At 53.4% G+C, this 22611-nt stretch overlaps 1 protein-coding gene across 1 annotated transcript; it reads right to left on the minus strand.

Moving 5' to 3' along the window:
• Window positions 1–9547: 9547 nt before the first annotated feature.
• Window positions 9548–22285, minus strand: LOC108639831 (zinc finger protein 135-like; the record flags this gene model as incomplete). The annotated part of the gene is made up of 2 exons (XM_029958910.1): window positions 9548–9896; window positions 21225–22285. Coding segments are annotated over 2 exons (1410 nt in total), but the record flags the coding sequence as incomplete, so codon positions are not given.
• Window positions 22286–22611: the final 326 nt, after the last annotated feature.

Below are 22611 nucleotides of genomic sequence, written 5' to 3' on the forward strand. Positions count from 1 at the left end.
TTACTGCTTCTTAGCACAGGATCTGTTCAGAAAAGGAAAAAAAAGGTAATGATTAAGAGAGACTCCTCTCAGCAAAGATACTGCATCTTTCATAGTAATCCCCCCAAACCATTTGTATATCCTTTGTGCTGGCTCAGAGTGGTGTGAGCAGCAAGAATTATGGTCAAGTGCTGCCAAGGGCTCAGCTGTGCTCTGTTGCGGGGGGGACATGGAGCTGGTTTGTGACAGCTCTGATGATCACAAGGGATGTCAGATGTAACTCAGCTTTAATGGAAAAGCTCCATTTCTGACCCCCCTTACTGACAGTACTGTGGACTGCAGAAGAGAGTCTTCCAATGTCCTTAGAATAATTCTTCTGTTACAAATGTTCCACCATTAAATGTGCAGAGTGTTCTTTTTAGGAGTAAAAATTCTCATGTTTATTGCTGAAAATGTGAGGAGTCATTAGAAAAGACAAGTGGCAAAAAAGCTCAGCTCTCTGTGGTTTAAAGCAGAGCCAGGAGAGCTGCAGAGTCCTTCAGCCTGTTTCCCATCTGCCCTGCTCTTTCCCTTGTGCTGCATTCACTTTGATTTCACACAAATAAATATTAAAAACCACATCCACAAATACGTGTGCAGTGATGAAAGCAGGAAAATGTTTCCAAGGGCAGCTCTGTGAAGTGTCCCCTGTGCCAGCCCAGAGGTGCAGCTGTGCTGGACAGAGCAGGACAGGAGCCCTCCTGCAGGGAAGCCAAGGGCTGGGACAGGAGAGTGCCCACCCCAAGGGAAGGCTCAGCACTGCCCAGGATCCTGTGCTCATTTCTGAGACTGCCTGAAATATTCATCTATGAGAGTAAAAGAGTTGGAATTTCAGAGCAGCCTCCTGAACTGAGAGAACAATGTCTCTGCTACAATGCCTAAGCAGGAAACACACCTCAGGACTAATTCCTTTCCTGTAGCCCCTGTCTTTTCTGAGCTTTGCAAAAAATTCTCCATTCAATATGGTGTAGTGGTCTGGAGCTGTGAGCAGGTCTGACCCTGCAACAGCAAGACATGGAAAAGATCCTCCCTCAGCTGCCAGGTTTGCCCCTTGCCCACAGCCCTTCTGCCCCAGCCCTGGCAGCAGCTCCCCGGGCCGGCTGAGAGCTGCCCCTGGAAGGCAGCAGAGTCCCTGCCCAGCACAGTACCCTGGGCTGCAGGACCCTGCTCTGCCCCACAGCCCTGGGCACCCCTGGCTGCACCCCCGGCTTCACAGCTCTTCCAAAGGGCTCCAAAACAGCCCCTGCTCACCCATCCCATCAGCTGGGGCTGGGCCAGCTTTAGGAGATGCCTCCAGGAGCTGCCCCTGCACTGCCCTGCAGCCACAGACTCACCATGTGCAGCCCTGCCAAGATTCCTCCTGCAGGGAGCTCTCAGCCCTCCTGCCAGTGCTGAGCCCCTTGAAGCTCTGTCTGTGCCCTGCTGGTGTCCCTGAGCTGCCCTGGCAGTGCCCTCAGCCCTGCTGGGCTGTGCAGAGGAGCTGCTCAGCAGCAGAGCTGTCTCTTTGAAGCTCTTCTTGCTTGCCAGGAGCTCCCTGTGTGCCAGGAGCCCGGCCCAGCTCAGCAGCACAGCAACAGCCCCAGGCATTTCATGACCCTCAGGGGACTTTGATGTTGTTTACATGAGACTCAGTCCCTGAGAGGAAGTTCAAACAACTTTCTCAAGAAGTCAAAGTGAGATTGAAACACTAAAGTTTCTTGTAATGCTAATGAGTCTCACTGAGGGACACAACTGAGAATGTGTCCCCAGGTTCCAGTTAGAGCAGAAAAGTGCAGACAGTGATGACAAGGATGGACAAGCAAGGGAAAGGTGGCTCTGATGCTGAATAAACCTTGACTTGTTTCCTTAATCCAGAGGACCAAGCCCTGACCCCCAGCCCCTGGGAAGGCAGATCCTGTCCCTGCCTCATTCCTCAGGGCTCTTCCTGGGGCACTGGGATGTGGGATGTGCAATGCCAAGGGCAGGACCATGGGGTGGCACCTGCCAGGCTGCTGAGCAGGGACAAGGAGGCCATGAGGCCCCAGGGCTGCAAGGGGCACTCCCCTCCTCCTGGCATCAGGGGCACAGACAGCAGCCATGGCCAAAGGCCTGCAGAAGGTGGCTCTGTCAGGGCCTTTCAGCTTCTCCCCATCCCTGTCTCCTCTCCAGCCCAGGCTGTCCTACGGTGTCCATGCCCTGCCCCTTTCCCTGCAGGCTGTCGTCATCCCCCCGGCTGCCCCACCTGGCTGGCACCTTCCTGCACTGACATCTCTGCGTCCTCCCTGGCTCTTCCTGCACACACAAAGCCTTGGCCTCATCCAGACTCCTTCTGGGTGATGTCTTACACCACAGCACTGCCCTTCGAGTGAAATTTCTTTCTCCTTTTTTCCAGCCTGGACCTCCCCAGCTGCACTTGCCAATAATTCTTTCTTTCTCATGCTCTTTTCTGCTACGAGAAAAGCATCCACCCTCTCTGAAGCGACTCTTCAAGCACTTCTCTGCTGTCTTCTGTCTGCACACCACTGAACCCACCACTCCTTTGCACCTGTAGAGAGGTCATATGTTTGAAACCTCCAAACCCCTTCATGGGACATCTCTGAGCTCTCTCCAAGGTGTCTGCAGATGAAAACATGGCCTAAGGTAGGCACAGGGATATGTTTTACCAAGGACTGTAGTGGCAGAACATGGGGCAATGACTTTAAACTGAAATAGGGGAGCTTTCTATCAGATAAAATGAAGAAAAACTTACCAATGGGGCTTGCAAGAACTGCAGCAGAAGAGGATGTCCCATCCCTGGATTTGTCCAAGGTCAGGAACTTTGAGCAGCCTCAATTAGTGAAGATGTCACTCTCCATGTCCAGGGACTTGGACCACATGAGCTTTTATGTTCCTTCCAGCCAAACCATTCTGTGATTCTTTGAGTGCCAAACTCCTTCTCAAAAGAATTTTTATTGCTAAGACATGAATTACCATGTTTTTGGAGAAACCATTGCAAACCCAAAAGGTAAAAAATCAATTCAAATAAAGTTCCAGCATCTCTGTGTGAAAGTTTCACCAAGTGGGTCAATGGCAGAGCCTCCCAGGATGACCTTGCCAGTTGAAGATGGGGGATTCTGTTTGGAGTGTGATACTTATGATGGGCACCAAGAAAGCACATTTGGGGACTGTGCAAGACTTGTGGTGGGATCTCTAGGGAAGAATCAAAGGAAGGGAAATGGTGGGGTCATGGTGGTTTGTGAAGGAACAGGTGTGAGAAAACAGAGAGAAAAGGTATGAAAAAGCTGGTCATGGTAAACAGGAGGCTGCTCAAGACAGTTCCCAGGCCATACCCTGACACTGATCCCCACAGCCTGTCCCATTTTCTTAAGAACTCAATTGCCAAGAAGTTTCTGTGGGGAGGGACCTCTCTGCTCCTGGCACAGATCGTGGCCCAAGTTCCAGTCACTGCAGCAGGAGCCACAACTTGTCAGGTCTTGTGTTCTTTGGGGGGCCAGACTCTGCCCAGACTGGTTTGTGTGTGTGTGTTGGAAGCACAAAAGAGTGAAGCAAATGCAAAGCTAAACACCCAATGTAGCCTGACTTTGTCCCTAAGTGGGGGATGAGACTTGGACACAACATGTGCAGGGACAGATGGAGGGGTTTGTCCCCCTGGGCCTGCCCAGAAGGGACACCTTTCAGGAAGGGTTGTGACCTTGGCTGTGCTGAGGTTTGCCCCGGGCAATGCAGCTTGGGATTGCAGTGGCACTGTCAGGGCTCTGCAGAGCTCCTGGCAGTTCATGCATTTGTCCCCAGCAATGTCAGAGAACTGCAGGGGTTGCAGTCAATCACTTGTGCTCTTTGGGACCCCGACTGGCTCTGCTGAATGGGAGCAGGCCTGGAGTTCCCAGACTGTTCCTGCATCCAGGGTCGGGCCTGCAGTGACGTTTGTGCAGCATTCAATTGGTGCAGTGGCAGGATGGCCATGGATCCATTCCTGCACAAACACAATGGTGCTCCATCCCAGGCAGGGATAGAATGGGCCCACAAATGTTGGAAGGATAAGAAGCAGGGAGTTTTGGCCCTGTGGAATCCCATGGAACCAAAGGAACCCTGGGACATGGAGGAACCTCATGGAATAAAGGGGACATTGTGACCCTGCAGCACCTCATGGAACCAAAGGGAGTCTGGGACGTGGCAGGGCCTGATGGAAACAAAGGAACCTCCTGGGAACAAAGAGACCCTGGGACACTGCCAAAACTCAGGGAGACAAGGGAACCCCAGGACACTGTGGAATCTCCTGGAATCCAGGGGCCATTGGAATACACTGGGGCCTCCTGAAACCAAAGGGAACACGGGACACTGCGGAACCTCATGGAATCAAAAGGACCCCCTGACTTTGTGGAATATCAGGGAATCAAGGGACCAGTGTGACATCACAGAACCTTTTGGAACCAAAGGGAACCAATGAGACACTGAGAAATCTCATGGAATCAAGGGTCCATTGTGACACTGTGGAACCTCACAGAATCCAGGGGCCATTCTGATTCTGCAAGGCCTTCTGGAGTCAAAGGGACCATTGTGACACTGGGGAACCTCATGGAATCAAGGGGCCATTGTGACAGTGGGGAAAATGATGGAATCAGTGGGCCATTGTCACACTGCAGGGCCTCATGGGGCCAAAGAACATTGGGAAACAGTGCAACCTCTTGGAATCAAGGAGCCATTGTCCCACTGCTGATTTCAAGGACTAAGGGATCCAATCTTTGCCTCAGATTTTGTCAACAAATTAAATTTAAGGAATTACAGAAATGAGATTTAACCACTTTTGTCCCACTGGTTTTAATGACTGGCAAAATGAGAATATTTGTATAAAATGAATCATTTATTTTTACAAATGATCAGACCAATGACCTTAATCAGAATTATTTACTACACAATACAAAGGCTAAAACTGCTAGTTGTACAGTATAAGATAGGATAGTGCACTATAATGAAGCAGTTATTGAAACAATTATATTAAAGCTAGCCAAAAGAAAAAAATATTACATAGAGATCTGATGTAACTCACCCAGACCAACGGTCGTGGGGAAATTTCTTCTACTCAACCTTGAGGAGTGTCCTTGGAGGGCGTCCTCATCCAAGGCAGGAATCTCCACACATCTACCCCAAGAAGGGCTGTGTTAGAAGAACCTGCCTGGATGAAAGGGGACTGGACTTCTATAGTAGGAAGGGATTGACTGCTCCTCCCAAATGTACAGACCAGTTAGCAGCTTCTCTGTCCCATCCAACTTCCAAAAGCAGGATGTGTGTTTGGAGCTGGGTGAACCAGGCTGGTTTGAGCATCATCCAACACCAAAACCATTCCCATGGTGCCACTGGTAACTCTCAGATCTCACAGACAGCTTGCATGAGAGCTGGCACTGTTGGCATTGTCTGATGGGATTTTAGGCCTTATCAGGGTAGGCCCTCCTGCCACCTGAGCAGAGAGGTTGGCTGTGAAAGTCCATCCTGGAGATGCACAGGGAGCCAAGAGTTGGGCTCCTGAGTGACATCCAACAATGGACAGGGGGATGGGACTGACCAGAGGAAAGTGTCTCAGGTAGAGCTGGACTGGCAACACAAGGGGGAATTATTCCTGGCTGTGTGGGCCCAGGACACCTCAGGTCCTGAGGGAAGAGGTGCAACATCCAGCTGGGCTTGTGATCCAGGGGTGCATTTAACCATGGACACCAACTGCCAGGTTCTCCAGAACTGGGAAACATGTGCTGCCATCAAAGAGGCCAAGAGGGTAAAGCCCCTGTGGGGTGGGGGATGATGGTTGAAATAGAGATGTGGGCAGGCCTGGCAGATTGATCCCAGCACACTCCCCAAACCCACCCAGGCAAGCTCTACGTGCTGACCATGGTGGACACAACCCCTGGATGGCAGGAGACACACCCTGTGCCTCCCAGCACTGCCCAGAACACCATCCTGGGCCTGGAAAAGCAAGTCCTGTGGAGACACGGCCCTCCAGAAACACTGGAGTTGGACAGCAGAGAACTTGGACCAGAGAGCTTGGCATGGAGTGGGTGGATCATATTCCCTGTCAGGCACCAGCCTCTGGGAAAGCTGAATGGCAGAGTGGACTGTTCCAAACCACCTTGAAAGCAATGGGCAGTGGGACCCTCACACCTTGGGATCTGCATTTAGCAAAAGCCACCTAGTTAGTTAATCCTGTAATCTCAAGAGATAAAACTCCAGGCCAATTCAGTGTCTAAGATCAGCTCAAAAGAGCAGGTCCTTTAATCAGGCCCACAGGCCCAGGGGAACACACACGACGTACCCTCCCAGGCAATGGTTCTACAGTTTTAGAAGATGGTCTGTCCAATGCCAGAACTCTCCACCCCCCGGTTCTGCCCAGTTCTGCCCCTGACACAGCCCTTGAGGAACTGGGTTTGGGGGCTTTGGGACCCCTTCTTCCTCATCTTTGTCTTCTTCACAGCACGTACAGTCCTTGGAGCGCCTCCAAAGTTCTGGGCTTTGTCTCTTGTGGGATCTTGTTGTCCAGGCCTAGGGTGTGATGTTGTTCAATAGAGGTGTTTTTCTACAATTCTACCTTGAAAAGAAGTCTAAACATGCTAAAGGAATTTAGAAAATTTAATATAAAATGGGGTCATAGGGTTGGGTCTGTGTAAACTACTATGCTAAAGGGTGGCATAAAATACTATGCTAAAGGATGGCATAAAATACAGCTGCAGGACTTTTGCATTAGACCTCTGATGGCCCATCAAAGCCCATCCCTCCCTCGACAAATCTTGAAAGGCAGGAAAAACCCTTTTCCCAGGCCCCTCACGGGAACTCTGCGCAGGCCCAGGAGATGTTGGGGGTTCGAGCATTGCCCGGGTCACCATCCATGGATATAATAACTCATAACTTCTTGGAGTGTGGGGGCTTCCCTCCCCCATCCCCAACAGATCAAGGCCACCACTTCAACTGACAGACATTGGAGCTGCAACTCCCAAGTTCCATCGCTGGACCCCGTGGGCGGTGACTACAGACATCTTTCCACTCTCAGCTTTGCTTTCCTTTACTCTCCCTCACCCTTATCCTGTCTTTCCTTTCTCTCCCTTATGCATTTTCCCTAAAGGTTCTCTTTATGCCATATTGCTGTAGATGAGAGATAGAGATGATAACACCCAAAATGGCAACATACCTGTTTACCTTTGAAACAAAATTGTTCTAAAATAAACCCTACATATATATGTTTTCAAACACCGATTATTTAGTTTCATTTCACTCTAATCCACCCCAAGGGATTTATTAATAAGAACCTGGTTACCCCCCCCTTTCTGGGATGGGTAGTAACAGACCCCTTGTAGCAGGATGTTCTACCTGGAAAAGAATCTGATGGGAGAATGCAAGCACTGCAAGCTCTCTGTGGGGAGTTACTGCTGGTGCCAAGGGGTTGGTTTAGTGTTGAATTGTGCCAAACCCAGCCTGGTTCCCCAACCTTCCAACACACATCCTGCTTTTGGAAGCAGAGTTTGACAGATCAGCTGCTCACTGGCCTGGGAATTTGTGACTGAGATCCATCAGTGACAAAGCATAAAAGCCCAAGGCCAACTTTCCTAGAGCAGATTCTTCCAAAGACTTTCTTGAACTCTGTGTGGAGCTTCTGCTGTGAAGCAGGGACAGGTCTTGATGGTCACTGCCCAGGGGGTAAAAGAAAGAGAGAGCTCTGCCTTGATTTATTTCTCTCAGACCCCGCCGGGCCCTCCCCGCTTCCTGCCGGGATCGGACACCGCCGGCGGCCCCGGCCCTGCCGGGCTCCATCAGCCTGAGCAATTGCTGCCAAGGAGGGGCCGGGGGCTTCCTCTTGGCCTTCGTCTCCCTGGCGCTGGGGCTCGGCTTCTACCTGCGCCAGAAGGTGAGGGGGGTCCCAGGGGGTCGTGTGTCCCCCCAGAGCGTCTGTGCCCCCCCGGGGACCCCCCACCCCGCTGTCACCCCCTTTTCTCTCCCCACAGAGCTCCTGAGCCGGCGGCGGCCGCAGCCCCTCCCCGGGGCCTCGGGCCCAGCCTGGACCCCTCCTGTCCCTGTGAGGATTTTGGGGGGTCGTGTGTCCCACCATCCCTGCTTTTATTCTGACACCACCCAGCTGCTCCCAGTGATGCCAGTAAAGCTTCCCAGTTCTTCCCAGTCCCGGTTATTGGGGGGCAGTGGGGAAATGGCGTGGGGGAATCCCAAGGGTTGGAGCTGAGTCTGGGGAGGCAGAACTGGCCCTGGGATGGATCGGGAATGGAGACCCCCCTGTGTTTCTCCGTGTCATCCCGCTCTGGAGGGGTTTAGGAGGGCACCTGCCCCTCAATGGGCACCCAGCTCATCCCAAAAGGTGCTGGGAACCCCCCTGCACTTCCCCAAAGCACCTCAAGAACCCCCAAACATACTCAAAGCCCAGCCAGGACCCCCTCCAACCCCTTTCCTTGGGGGACTTCTCTGGGCACTGGTGGTGCTGGGAGTCCCCCCGGCTGTGGGCGAGGAGCTCTCGGGTGAGCGGGGGGTGGGAAGGGGGAGGTCAGTGGGAAAAGGGGGGTCAGAGGGGATAAAGGGGTGGTGGGACCCCAAACTGAGTGGGAGGGGAGTGGGACCCCCCAAAACTGGAGGAGGGAGGGGCACTGAGGTTTGGGGGATGATGGGAAATGGGTGGGAGAGGACAGAAGAGTTGGGAAAGGGGAGGGTGGGACCCCCAAACTGAGCATGAGGGGGCTGGGGAGTGTAGGGATGATGCGGAAGGGGTGGGAAAGGAGGAAAAAAGTAGAGGTTGGGACCCAAAAAGTGATCCTAGGTGGGTTGTGGATTGAGGGGACCACGGAAGAGTGGGAGGAACAGGGAGAAGGGTGGAAAAGGGGTGGTAGTCCAATGATCCCATGAGGGTCTTTGGGCACGGGGGGATTGGCAAAGGGGACTGGCCCCCCTGAGCTCCAAACTTTCTGTGGGGTGCTGGGGGCTGCTGGATCCAATCTCAGCCTTGGGTCATGACAACAGTTTCAGTTTAGAGGAATTACAGAGGTGTGACTGAACCACTTTTGTTTCCCAAGTTTTAATGATGGAAAATCAGATTTATTGATAGAAATGAATTATTTAGGGTTACAAATGATAAGACAAAAGATCTTCTTTAGAATTATTTACTGCACAGTATACATACTGAAACTACCAGGAGTACAGGATAAGATAGGACAGTGCTCTACACTACAGGAATAGTTGAAGCAAATCTACTCAAGCTGGCACAAAAGCAATAATTCTTAATTAGAGATGGATGGAACTCCCCCAGACCAACGCTCATTGGGAGATCTCTGCTCTCAACCTCCAGGAGAGACCTGAAGGTCTCCCCGGCCAAGGCAGGAATCTCCACAGCCCCAAGAAGGGTTCTGTTGGAAGAACGTGCTCCTGTGAAAGGGGACTGGCCCTTTGTGGTGGAAAGGGATGGAGTGACAGTCACTGGACTCCAGGGGTTGCTTCACCATCAGGGGGTTCATTCGGGGTGGAAGCAGCGGCTGAAGCTCTTCCTGCAGTCGGGGCACTGGTGGGGCTTCTCTTACTGGTGGGTCCGTTGGTGTCTGGTAAAGTTAGAGCTGTGGGTGAAGCTCTTCCCACACTCCCCACACTTGTAGGGCCTCTCCCCTGTGTGGATGCGCCGGTGGGTGATGAGGGTGGAGTTCTGACTGAAACCCTTCCCGCAGTCAGTGCAGCGGAAGGGCCTCTCATCCGTGTGCGTCCGCTGGTGCACAAGGAGATTCCAGCTGGTCTGAAACCTCTTCCCACATTCCCCACATGTGTATGGCCGTTCCCCAGTGTGGATGCGCTGGTGTCGGATCAGATGGGAGCTCTGTCTGAAGCTCTTTCCACATTCCCCACACGTGTAAGGACGTTCCCCAGTGTGGATGTGCTGGTGTTTTAGAAGGTTGGAGCTGTCACTGAAGTTCTTCCCACATTCCCCACACGTGTAAGGACGTTCCCCAGTGGGGATGTGCTGGTGGGTAAGTAGGCTGGTGATCCACCTAAAGCTCTTCCCACATTCCAAGCACTGGAAGGGTTTCTCCCTGCTGGGAGGCTGATCAGGGACCACCAGCTCAGAGCTCCCACTCAAACTCCGGCCGCCTTCCCAGCACAGGCTGGCTCTTTCCTCCTCAGAGCACCCTGGGCTGGCTTTGGAGCCCCTCCTGCGGGGGGATCTCCGGCCCTTTTCCTCCCCGCTGCCTTCCTGCGCCGGGGAGCCCTTCAAAACGGCCTCTCCCACCAGGGTCTCACGGGGGGATTTGTCCTCCGCGCTCTCCGTCCTCAGCTCGGGGCCTGGGGCAGGAAGCAAGAAGGACAGGCAGGGGATTTGCCTCCGGCCCACAGGGAAGGCCAAGGACATCCCCCCAACTCCGGCCCCGGCAGGACGGCGGCGCCAGCGGGGTTGTCCTGCAGCCGGGGCCATGCTGGGCTGACAGAGCCAGCACAACACCCGCCCAAAGGGACACTGACTTCCTCCTCACCTGCCTGGGGGGCCCAAGGCATCTTCCTCTTCCTCGCAGCCTCCTCCTCCATCCGCCCAAGCTTTGGGAAGGACAAATCCTGATGGGGGGAAAACAAGGGCTGAGCGTGTTGGCTTGGGGGTTCCTCCTGCCCAAGTCCATCTCTAGAAGTCACCGGACATCCTGTGTCCATAAAAACCTCCAAAACACCACGATTCAGCCCAGAAAACCCCAAATCATCGAGATCAGGCAAAAGCAATAGTGAGAAGACTCCGGCCCCCCCAAACTGAAAAAAGTTGAGATTCACCTAAAAAATAATCCTAAATATGAAGATTAGCCCAAAAACATTCTCCTAAGATTTCCCCTTCTCTGGTTTCCCCCCTCTAGGGTTCAGAGAGTCTCCCCTGTCTGGGATGCTGGGGGTTCTACCTAGAGATGCTGGGAGTGTTGGGGGTCTCAAGGCTCCCTTCTCCTCTGATTCTCGCCTTCGGGATGCTGCATTCCCAGAAATTCCCCCTCTCCAGGTTCTCCATTTTGTTGTCCTAGGGGATCCCAGGGGTCCCCACTGTCCAGGCTTCCCCTTCTCCGTGCCCCCCCTCATCAGGCTCCCCCTCTCCAGGCTCTCAGGGCTCTCGAAGCTCCTCCCTATCTCCAGCCTCCCTCGCTCTCCAGGAATCAAGGCATGAGGACACCGAGGCACCCCCACCGCTCTCCTCACTCCCCTCAGCCACTCCTCCCACCCCTTTCACATCAGCCCCCCAAACCCCGGCTCCCCCCAGCTCCCTTTGGGGGTGACCCACCCGCTCTTTTCCCTTCTCTCTGTACAAAATTGCTTCCCAATATCCAACCTAAACTTCCCCTGGCACAGCTCCAGACCCAGCCCTCTTGTCCTACTGCTGCTTCCTGGCAGAACAGCCCCACCCCCACCTGGCTCCAACCTCCTGGCAGGGACTTGCAGACAGTCAGGAGGTCTCCCCTGAGCCTCCTCTTCTCCAGCCTCAACACCCCCAGCTCCCTCAGCCTCTCCTCACACCACTTGTGCTCCACTCCCTTCCCCAGCCTCGCTGCTCTTCTCTGCTCCTGCTCCAGCCCCTCCAGGGCCTTCCTCAACTCAGGGGCCCAGAGCTGGACACAGCACTCCAGGGGTGGCCTCACCAGCGCTCAGTCCAGCCCAACAATCCCTTCCCTGCTCCTGCTGACACACTCTTCCTCACACAGGTCCCTGGTTCTGCAGGAGCTGCAGATGCTCAAGGGGCAGCAGGACCAAGTCAGGGGCCTGGGGCGGCCTGGGGGGCTTTGGGGTCCGGGAGGGTCCTGGGGGAGCTGGGGAGGGGCTTTGGGGATTGAGGGTACAAACCAGCACAAACCAGTACAGACCAGTACAGACCAGTACCTCCTCACTGCTCCCCAAATCTCTCCTGGAGCTGGGCCACCTTGTCCTGGGACACCTGAGCCCCCCACCCAGTGCCCTCCCAGTACAGCCCAGTGCCCCCAGTACAGCCCACTGTGTTCCTGTCCCCCCACCCCCCCCTTGAGTCCAAAGTAAAGGGAGAAGGGAAAAAACCTGCTGGTGGGAGAGCTGTTGCAGTCTGGTCAAAAGTGGTGATTGCAGTCCAGTTGAGGGTGCTGGTCTCAGTCTGGTTGAGAGCGATGAGCTGCAGTCTTCCTCTCCTCTGGATCCCACGAGTGGTAGAAAAGTTCTGAAACTCCAGGTTTATATATTCTCCAGTTCAGGCAGGAATGGTCAATCCTTCCCTCAGAGCAGGGAATTCCATAAAAGGAATGGTCAATCCTTCCCTCAGAGTGCGAATTCCATAAAAGGGTATGAGGATGCTCAGAGTGGGGAAATTCCATAAAAGGGTATGAGGACAGGAACATCCCCCCACAGGCAGGCCCTCCCCCCCCCTTGACAAGAGTTTCTGGGAAATGGCATGGAGGGCCATAGAATACACAGGTTTGGGCTATACCTATCCAGTGATGAATCGGTCCCAGTTGTTCTAACTAGGACACCACTGCTCTAATTCCAAGCCAGAAAAAGCCCAAACCCAGAACTCCAGACTCTTATTTGTCCTCCAATGCCCACCCCAATCCCAAACCTGTATTACCAGTATGAAAAGCCAAGCTTTAATCCTAACCCAGCCTAAAAATCTCTTCCCCTAATCATGAACCAGACACTGCCAGCAGAACAACAAACCTCCCAAAGTTCTGCCTAATCCCCACCCTGAGCTCTAAACCCCAAGCCCTGACCATTCAGCACCCCCACAGCCCTTGGGAGCAGGGCAAGGACCTGGAGGGCCCAGAGCAGGCCCAGGGGGTTGGCAGAGGAATGGGAGGTGACCTGGATCTGCTCAGCTCTGCAGTGACCCCCAGGAGAAGGGCCTGGGCTCTGGCAGGGATGTCCTGTGGCACAGGGGCTCAGGATCCAAGTTCAGAAGGCCAAGTGCACATGGCAACAGCCAGAGCTGGTGCAGAGACATCAGGGAGGGTCTAGAAATGCTGCTGGGAGGGGGTGGGAAAGCAGGAGGGGTGTGTGCAGCCTGCAAGGCCAGAGCAGCAGCAGGGCCAGGGCAGGACAGCCTGCAGGAGAGATGGCCAAGGGCTCTGGCAGGGCTGCAAGGCCCAAAGGCACCCAGGCCTTTGTCCCCTTGCCTCTGGCAGCTGCCTCTGCCACTCAGGCCACCACAAGCAACTTGCCTGGCAGGTTCTGCACTTGGTTTCTGCCTCGCCCCTCCCTCAGCAGCCTGGCAGGGGTTGCCCAGTTTTGGGCCTTTGTTGTTCCTCCCCCTCCCATCCCAGTGCCCCCAAACAGCCCTGAGCCAGCCGGGAGGGACAGGATCTGCTGGGCCAGGGCCTGGGGCTCAGGCCTTGGCCTTTGTGCTCCACAAAACCAAGGCAGGCTTTGCTCAGCATTGCAGGGGCCTGCCCAGAGCCTTTGTCTGCCTGCACTCCTGGCCTCCAAGGAGCTGCTCCAAGGAGTCCCTGGGGAGGCTTTGGCAGTGCCTGCCCTCAGTGGGGCCCAGCAATGCTTCAAGGCACTTGCAGTTTGGCTTCTGACTTCTTGAGCAGCTGCTTCAATCTTCTCTCAGCACCTCAGGATCATGGGCTGGGCTGCAAACACACCGTGGGGCTCATTAAAATGCAGAAATCCCTCAGGATCTCTTTGTCTTCCTTTAATTGTCTTCAAGGCAATTTCAAAACAAGTCTTCAAAGTTTGTACTTTTTTTTTTTTAATTCAAGGATGGCTATTTTTTAGTTCAGAGAAGAGGTGATAGAGTTGTTCAAGTGATCTTGATGCTGAGTGTCTCCTCAGGAGATCCACACTGACCCTGTATGATCAACCTTGCTCCTCACCCCCCAACCTCACCAGTTCTGACATGGCCCATCTTGGACTGACAGCTGATGCAACTCCAAACACACTGTGGGACCCATTAAAACACCGAAAAACAAATTATTTTTCTTTCTTTAATTGTCTTCAAGACGTCAACAACAAATTAGAGTTGTTTTGTAGTTTAGCTAAGGAGGAAGATTTTAAAGTGGAAGTCACGAAAAATATATATATTTTTATGAAAGGGAATGATTTACACAGAGCCTCGGGATGCAAGGGGGTCAGGGCACAAAGGATTTGGATCCAAAGACAAGGGGCAAAAGACATTATTAGCACTTAATCATTGACCAACCGAAGGATTATCAAGTGGTTCAATAGCATTTGCTGCAATTTTAACAGTTACTGAATTCTAGTTTCAAAATAACAATTCACACCACAGTCAATTCACACCCACACCCAGGCAGAGATGTGTGGACACATCAAGAGCTGGGTGTGCAAAGGTCCCTCTCCCAAATTCTCCTTGTTGTCAGGGAAACACTCCCCCAAATCGCTTTGTGTTTGCCAACAGACAAGGGTCACAGCTGGAGGAGTGTTTGTTGAGGGGGATCAGAATTGTCCTGGGCATCAGGGAGGGTCTTTGGAGTGTTGCAAACTGGAGGGTTCCCGAGCTGGGAGAGGCTGCCAGAGGTGTCCCACTGAGAGGGAGGTGCTGGGGAGCTGCCAGGGCCTCCCTCAGCCCTGCTGGTTGTGGGCTCCCAAGGGGACTGGCTTTAGTGATCTGCTGAATTTCCATCCTGGTGTCAGGAATGACTGGAGTTTCCAAACTATTTGGGAATTGTATCCAATCTGGTCCATTTGGGCTACAATTCAGGCAAGGAATATTCCAAGGCTTTCATGGGATGACTGATTATCCTGTGTTCCAGAGCTGTTCCACTCCAGATTGTTCCCACCTTTATGGTCCAGGAGCACCTGGTCCAGTCCAGGGACACTTCCCCACACCCCTGGTCCAGTCCAGGGGCTCTTCATTGCTCAACTGGTTTGGTCAGGGCTTGTCAGGATCTCCTGAGATCATCGACCAGGCCTGAGGACAGTGGGGGGAGGATGCACCACCACAGAGGCTTCTAAGAAAGATGGGGACAAACTTTTTGTAGGGACATCCCTGAGAACTCTCCAAGGTGTTTGCAGATGAAAACATTGTGCTCATAGTCTAAGATAGTCACAGTCATATGTTTTACCAAGGCCTGTATTGACAGAATATGGGGCAATGCATTTAAACTGGAATAGGGGAGCTTTCTATTGGATAATAGGAGGAAATATTTGCCAATGGGTCTGACAAGAACTGCAACAGGTTCCCAGAGAAGAGGATGTCCCATCCCATCCCTTGGATTTGTCCAAGGTCAGGAACTTTGAGCAGCCTCAATTAGTGAAGATGTCACTGTCTATGTGCAGGAGTTTGGACCACATGAGCTTTTATCTCCCTTCCAAGTCAAACCATTCTGTGATTCTTTGAGTCTAATATCCCAAACTCCTTCTCCAAAGTATTTCCATGTTGAGGACATGAATTACCATATTTTTGAAGAAGCCATTCTAAGCCCAAAAGGTAACAAATTAATTCCAAGGAAGTTCCAAGGTATCTATATAAAACTATAACCAAGTGGGTCAATGGCAGAACCTCTCAGGGTGACCCTTCAGCTGAGGATGGGGGATTCGGCCTCGAGCTCTGAGACTCATGATGGGCAACCAGAAAGGGGATTTGGGGACTGGGCAAGACTTGTCATGGGATGTCTAGGAAAGAACCAAAGCAAGGGGAGGATCACAATTGTCACTGGAGGAACAAGCATGAGAAAAGAGAGAGCAAAGAGGATGAAAAAGGTGATCATGTTAAACAGGAGGCTGGTCAAGACACGTCCCTGGCTGTGCCCTGCAAATGATCCCCACAGCCTGTCCAGTTTTCTTAAGAACTCCATTGCCAAGAAGTTTCCGTGGGGAGGGACCTCTCTGCTCCTGGCACAGATCGTGGCCCAAGTTCCAGCCACTGCAGCAGGAGCCACAACTAGTCAGGTCTTGTGTTCTCTGGGGGGTCAGACTCTGCCCAGACTGGGGTGTGTGTGTTGGAAGCACAAAAGAGTGAAGCAAATGCCAAGCTAAACACCCAATGTAGCCTGACTTTGTCCCTGAGTGGGGGATGAGAATTGGACACAACATGTGCAGGGACAGATGGAGGGGTTTGTCCCCCTGGCCCTGCCCAGAAGGGACACCTTTCAGGAAGGGTTGTGGCCTTGGCTGTGCTGAGGGTTGACCCGGGCAGTGCAGCTTGGGATTGCATTGGCACTGTCAGGGCTCTGCAGAGCTACATCACAGCTCCCTGTGACATCACACCTCCACTGTGACATCACATCTGCCCTATGGTGTCACATCCATCATATGACATCACACCTCTCCCGTGATATCATATCATCCCTGTGTCATCATGTCCTCCTGTGACATCACATCATCCCTGTGGCATCACATCTCCCCTATGACATCACACCTCCCTGTGGGAAATGACTGGATGGTAGGCCTTGAATTTGAGCAGTTGCAGCTCTGAAGTTGCAGAGGAATGTAAACAACTCTAAGGAAATATTTATTGCAATGCTGGACAGAACAAACGTAATGCAACTGAGACCAAAGGTCACCAATCCAAATGTGTGTAGTGTCACCAATGAAAGTATGTACAGTGTCTTCTGTGTTACCAATGAAAGTATGTACAGTGTTTTAAGTTTGAGACTTTTAATCAATTATGTTGTATGATAGTATGATAGTATACAAAGAGTATAAATGGAGCATTTGAGAGCAATAAAGTAGCCGTGTGCCTTTCCCTGCTATCTGAGTGCATTCTTGGCCATCGTCACCTCCCCATGACATCACAGCTGCCCCGTGACATCACATCTTCCCTGTGATGTCACATCTCTCCTGTGATCTCATATCATCCCTGTGACATCCCATGCTTGCCTGTGACATCACACCTCCCCTGTGACATCATATCTCCCGTATGGCGTAACATCAATCATATATCATACCTTTTCTGTGACATCACACTTCCCATGTGACATCACATCATTCCTGTGGCATCACATCCTTCCTGTGACATCAATGCTTCTCTATGACATCACATCCATCATATGACATCACATCTATCCTGTGATATTATATCATCCCTGTGAAATTTCATCCTCCCTGTGATATCACAGCTCTCCTGCGACATCACAGCTCCCCTGCAACATAACATCTTCCTGTGACATCACATCTCCCTATGACGTCACATCCATCATATGACATCACATCCATTATATGGCATCACAGCTCCCCTGTGACATCACATCCAGTGACATCCAGATCCATCCCAAGGTTGGGGGTGTGTGTGAGACAGGCAGAACCACAAATGCCTGCACAGCCCAGAGCAGTCAGTGTGGGGCTGTGCTTGCTGCTGCAGAGACCCCCAGGGAACAAACCCAGGCAGGAGTTTGGGGGACTGTGTGTGTGTCACTTGCCTTATTATTCTTATTATTTGTAATATCTTATAGATCTATCATACAACACCTAAGGATGTTATTGCCATAGATATTTGGGTTGAGTCTGGCTGAGCTGCAGTTCAGTTCCCCACAACAGCGCTCCCAGGGCTGGGCTTGGCATTGGCAGCTGGAAGGGTGTTGAGAACACCCCAGTGTTTTGGCCCCTGCTGAGCACAGCACCAACACTGGGACATTCCTTCCTTAGCTGAGGGCAAGAGCCTGGCAGGGGACCCAAGTAGGCCAGCTGAGCCCAACTGACCCAAGGGACATTGCAGCCCATGGGAGGTCAGCTCAGCTCTAAAAGCTGAGGCCCGGAGCAGGAGGGGGGCATTCATTGTCTGATGGCTGCCTGCTGAGGAACCGTCCCGCGGACCCAAGCCCTGCTCCTGGGGAGTGGCCGACCATGGCTGCTCATGGGAAGCAGAGAACAAACCCTGCTGTCTTTTGCTTTAAATAAACTGTCTTATCTCAATCCACAGGTTGTTTTTTTCCCACCTTACTCCCTCCCCTGTCCTACTGAGAAGGGGAGTGATAGAGCAGCTGGGAGGGCACCTGGTGTCCAGCCAAAGTCAACCCACCACACACCTGAACACTTCCAGAGACTCCACCACCTCCCTGGGCTACTTGTTCCAATGCCTGAACACTCTCTCAGGGGAAAAAGGGTTTTTGAATATCTAATATGAACCTTGCCTGATGCAATTTAAGGCCGTTTCCTGTCTTCCTGTCACTAAAGGCTTTGCAGAAGAGACCGATCCCCACACCCACTAAAACCTCCTTTCAGATCATTGCAGAGAGCAATGAGATCCCCCCTGAGCTTCCCCTTCTCCAGACTCAACCAGCCCAGTTCCCTCAGCCGTCCCTCAGCAGACATGTTTTCCAGAGCCTTCCCCAGCTCCGTTCCCTTCTCTGGACACGCTCCAGCCCCTCAAGGGCCTTTTGGCACTGAGGGCCCAGAACTGGACACAGCACTCCAGCTGGGGCCTCCCCAGTGCCCAGCACAGAGGGGCAATCAGTTCTCTGCTCCTGCTGGCCACACTCTTCTCCACAAAGGCCACGATGCCCTTGGTCTTCTTGCCCCGCTGGGCACACTCTGCCTCATATCCAGCTGCTGTCAAGCAGCACCCCCAAGTCCCTTCCTGCTGAGCAGCTCTCCAGTCCCTCTGATGCTCCTTTTAGCCCTTCCTGGGGATGGGCATCCCATTTGCTTGTTGCCAGTCAGCTGGGACTTGTGCAGTTGTGCAGCACTGCTGGGGAATGAGTGAGAGTGGCTTGGCCAGCTCTTTCTCCAGCTCCCTCAGGACTCCTGGCTGCATCCCATGTGGGTCCAGGCACTTGGGGGGGTCTCACTGGCAGAGCAGGTCGATGACCATTTCCTCCTGCATTGTGGGGGCTTCACTCAGCTCCCCATCAGCAGCTTCCAGCCAAAGCCTGCCTGCCAGGTGTCCAAGGGGTCAGTTCTGCTGCCCCCTCCTTCCTTCCCCCACAATGGAAAACTCCCTCATTTGGGTCCCTGTGCCCCAGACGGCTCCGACCACCACCTCACCCACCAGTCCCACAATCATGGAATGCTTTGGCTTGGGAGGGGCCTTAAAGAGCATCTCAGCACCCCCAGAGGAAAGATTTCCTTCCTACTATCTCCTCCAACCCTTCCCTCTACCCGTGTGAAGCCACTGCCCCTTGTCCTGTCACTCCAGGCCCTTGTCCAAAGTCTCTCTCCATCTTTCTGGTTGGCTCCTTTCAGGCACTACAAGGCCACAATTAAGTCACCCCAAAGCCTTCTCTTCTCCAGCCTCAACAATCCCAATTCTCTCAGCCTTTCTTCACAGCAGAGCTGCTCCATCCCTCTGATCCTCTTGCTGCTCCCCTCTGGACTCACTCCAACAGGTCCATGTCCTTCCTGTGCTGGAGCCCAGAGCTGGAGGCAGCTCTGCAGGTGGGGCAGCATTACAGCCTGCAGCTCTGCAGGTGGGGCAGCATTACAGCCACGCATGTTCCAGCAAGGACATGGAACTAAGGACCATTGGGACACTGCAGGGCCTTCGGGAGCCAAAGGAACCCTGGGACACTGTTGAATCTCATGGAATCAAGGTAACACTGTCGCCCTGGCAAAACTCCTGGAATTCAGGGCCCATTGTGACACTGCAGCTCCCCATGGAACAAAAGGAACCCTGGGACGCTGCAGAAACTCACGGAACCAAGGGACCATTGTGACATTGAGGGGGCTGATGGAATCAGGAGGCCATTGGGACAATCCAGGGCCTCATGAAATCAAAGGAATTCTGGGACACTGTCGAACCTCCTGGAACCAAGGGTTCCTGCTGACATGTGTGTCCTCCTGGAACCAAGGGAGCCCGGAGATATTTCCGAACCTCCCAGAATCCAGGGGCCATTGGGACCCTGCAGAACCTCCTGCATTCAAGTGCTCCTTGTGGAACTGCAGGCTCTCCTGGAACCCAAGGATTCCTGGAACACTGCAGAGCTCACGGAACCAAGGGGCCACTGTCCCACTGCAGCTCCTTCTGAAGCACAAGGGACCCTGGGACAATGGGAAATCTCCGAGAATCCAAAGGGCATTTGGGGACTGCAGGGCCTCATGGAAGTAAAGGAACCTTTGGAGACTGTGGAAGCTCTTGGAATCCAGGGGCCATTGGGGCATGTGGGGCCTCCTGGAAGCAAAGGAACCCTGAGAATTTATGTGGGAACAACATAAGGCAGCAACAGCTGCATTCAGTTAATTCGGATCCAAAAGGAGTGTTTTGGCCTTGACTGGTGTTTCCCATCCAGAGAGTGCTGTTTGCCAAAGTGGAAACCACTTGGAACGCTCTGCATGGCAGCCTGTGTTTTTCTCTGGTGGCTGAACACAGCCAGCACATGAGGGGAGGGGAATGTGTGGGATCAGGGCACTGCTTTGGGGCCATGCTGGGAATTCCAGTGGACTAAAAGACAAAGCCCAGGCGCTGTTTCCAAAGGAACCCCAATGAAAGGGGGACACTGGAAAGATGGGTGGACAAGTCCTGCAATGGAACTCTGTGTGTGCAGCCTCATTTTATCCTTCAGTGCCCACAGGAGAGGGGGCAAACAGTGGGGGTTGGGACCCCAAAACTGTTCAGGGGGGAAATGGGGGATTGAGGGGACAATGGGAATATGGAAGGAACAGGGAGAAGGGTGGAAAAGGGGGGGTGGTCTGGTGGGTCGGATGGTCTCATGGGGGTCTTTGGGCACAGAGGCGTTGGGAAAGGGGGGTGGCCCCCCTGAGCTCCCAACTTCCTGTGGGGTGCTGGATCCAATCTCAGCCTTGGATTATGCCAACACTTTCAGTTTAGAGGAATTACAGAGGTGTAACTGAATCATTTTTGTCCTCCAGGTTAAATGATGGCAAATCAGATCTACTGAGAGAAATTAATTTATTTAGGGTTCCAAATGATCAGACAAAAGATCTTCATCAGAATTATTTACGGCACAACAGAAACACTAAAACTACCAGGAGAACGGCATAAGATAGGACAGTGCTCTACACTAAAGCAATTGTTGAAGCAATTCTACCCAAGCTGGCACAAAAACTGTAATTCCTAATTACGGTTGGATGGAACTCCCCCAGATCAACATTCATGGAGAGAGATCTCTGCTCTCAACCTCCAGCAGTGACCTTGGGGGGTCCCCAGCCAAGGTAGAAATCTCCACACACCTCCCAAGAAGGGTTCTGTGAGAAGAAGCTGCCCCTGGGAAAGGGGACTGGTCCTTTGTGGTAAAAGGGATGGACTGACAGTCACTGCACTCCAGGGGTTGCCTCAGCATCAGGGGGTTCATTCGGGGTGGAAGCGGCAGCCAAAGCTCTTCCCGCAGTCGGGGCACTGGTAGGGCTTCTCTTACTGGTGGGTCCGTTGGTGTCTGGTCAAGGCAGAGCTGTGGGTGAAGCTCTTCCCACACTCCCCACACTTGTAGGGCCTCTCCCCGGTGTGGATGCGCCGGTGGGTGACGAGGGTGGAGTTCTGCTTGAAGCCCTTCCCGCAGTCGGTGCAGCGGAAGGGCCTCTCATCCGTGTGCGTCCGCTCGTGCAGGAGGAGATTGGAGCTGGTCGGAAACCTCTTCCCACATTGCAAGCACTTGTAGGGCCGTTCTCCAGTGTGGATGCGCTGGTGGGTGAGCAGGCCGGATTGCTGCCTGAAGCTCTTCCCACATTCCCCACACTTGTAGGGCCGTTCCCCACTGTGGATGCGCTGGTGTTGGATCAGGTTGGAGCTCTGCCTGAAGCTCTTCCCACATTCCCCACACTTGTAGGGCCGTTCCCCAGTGTGCGTGTGCTGGTGGGTGAGGAGGTGGAAGCTCTTCCTGAAGCTCTTTCCACATTCCGCACATGTGTAGGGCAGCTCCCCAGAGTGGATGTGCTGGTGGGAAAGGAGGTGGGAGTTTCGGCTGAAGCTCTTCCCACATTCCTTACAAGAATAAGGCCGTTCCCCAGTGTGGATGCGCTTGTGGGTGCGGAGGTTGGAGCAGAAGCTGAAGCTCTTCCCACATTCCCTACACGTGTAGGGTCGTTCCCCCGTGTGGATCTGCTGGTGGGTGAGGAGGTGGGAGCTACAGCGGAAGCTCTTCCCACATTCCCCACACGGGTAGGGCCGTTCCCCAGTGTGGATGCGCTGGTGTTGGATCAAACCCGAGTTATCACTGAAGCTCTTCCCACATTCCCCACACCTGTAGGGCCGCTCCCCGGTGTGGATGTGCTGGTGTCTAATCAGGTTGGAGCTTTTCCTGAAGCTCTTCCCACATTCCAAGCACTGGAAGGGCTTCTCTCTGCTGGGAGGCTGCTCAGGGACCACCAGGTCAGAGCTCCCCCTCAAGCTCAGGCTGCCTTCCCGGCACAGGCTGGCTCTTTCCTCCTCAGAGCACCCTGGGCTGGCTTTGGAGCCCCTCCTGTGGGGGGATCTCCGGCCCTTTTCCTCCCCGCTGCCTTCCTGCGCCGGGGAGCCCTTCAAAACGGCCTCTCCCACCAGGGTCTCACGGGGGGATTTGTCCTCCGCGCTCTCCCTCCTCAGCTCGGGGCCTGGGGCAGGAAGCAAGAAGGACAGGCAGGGGATTTGCCTCCGGCCCACAGGGAAGGCCAAGGACATCCCCCCAACTCCGGCCCCGGCAGGACGGCGGCGCCAGCGGGGTTGTCCTGCAGCCGGGGCCATGCTGGGCTGACAGAGCCAGCACAACACCCGCCCAAAGGGACACTGACTTCCTCCTCACCTGCCTGGGGGGCCCAAGGCATCTTCCTCTTCCTCGC

Source organism: Manacus vitellinus, unplaced genomic scaffold, assembly GCF_001715985.3.
Source record: "Manacus vitellinus isolate BGI_N305 unplaced genomic scaffold, ASM171598v3 ctg7180002434400_pilon, whole genome shotgun sequence".
Lineage (NCBI taxonomy): Eukaryota > Metazoa > Chordata > Aves > Passeriformes > Pipridae > Manacus > Manacus vitellinus.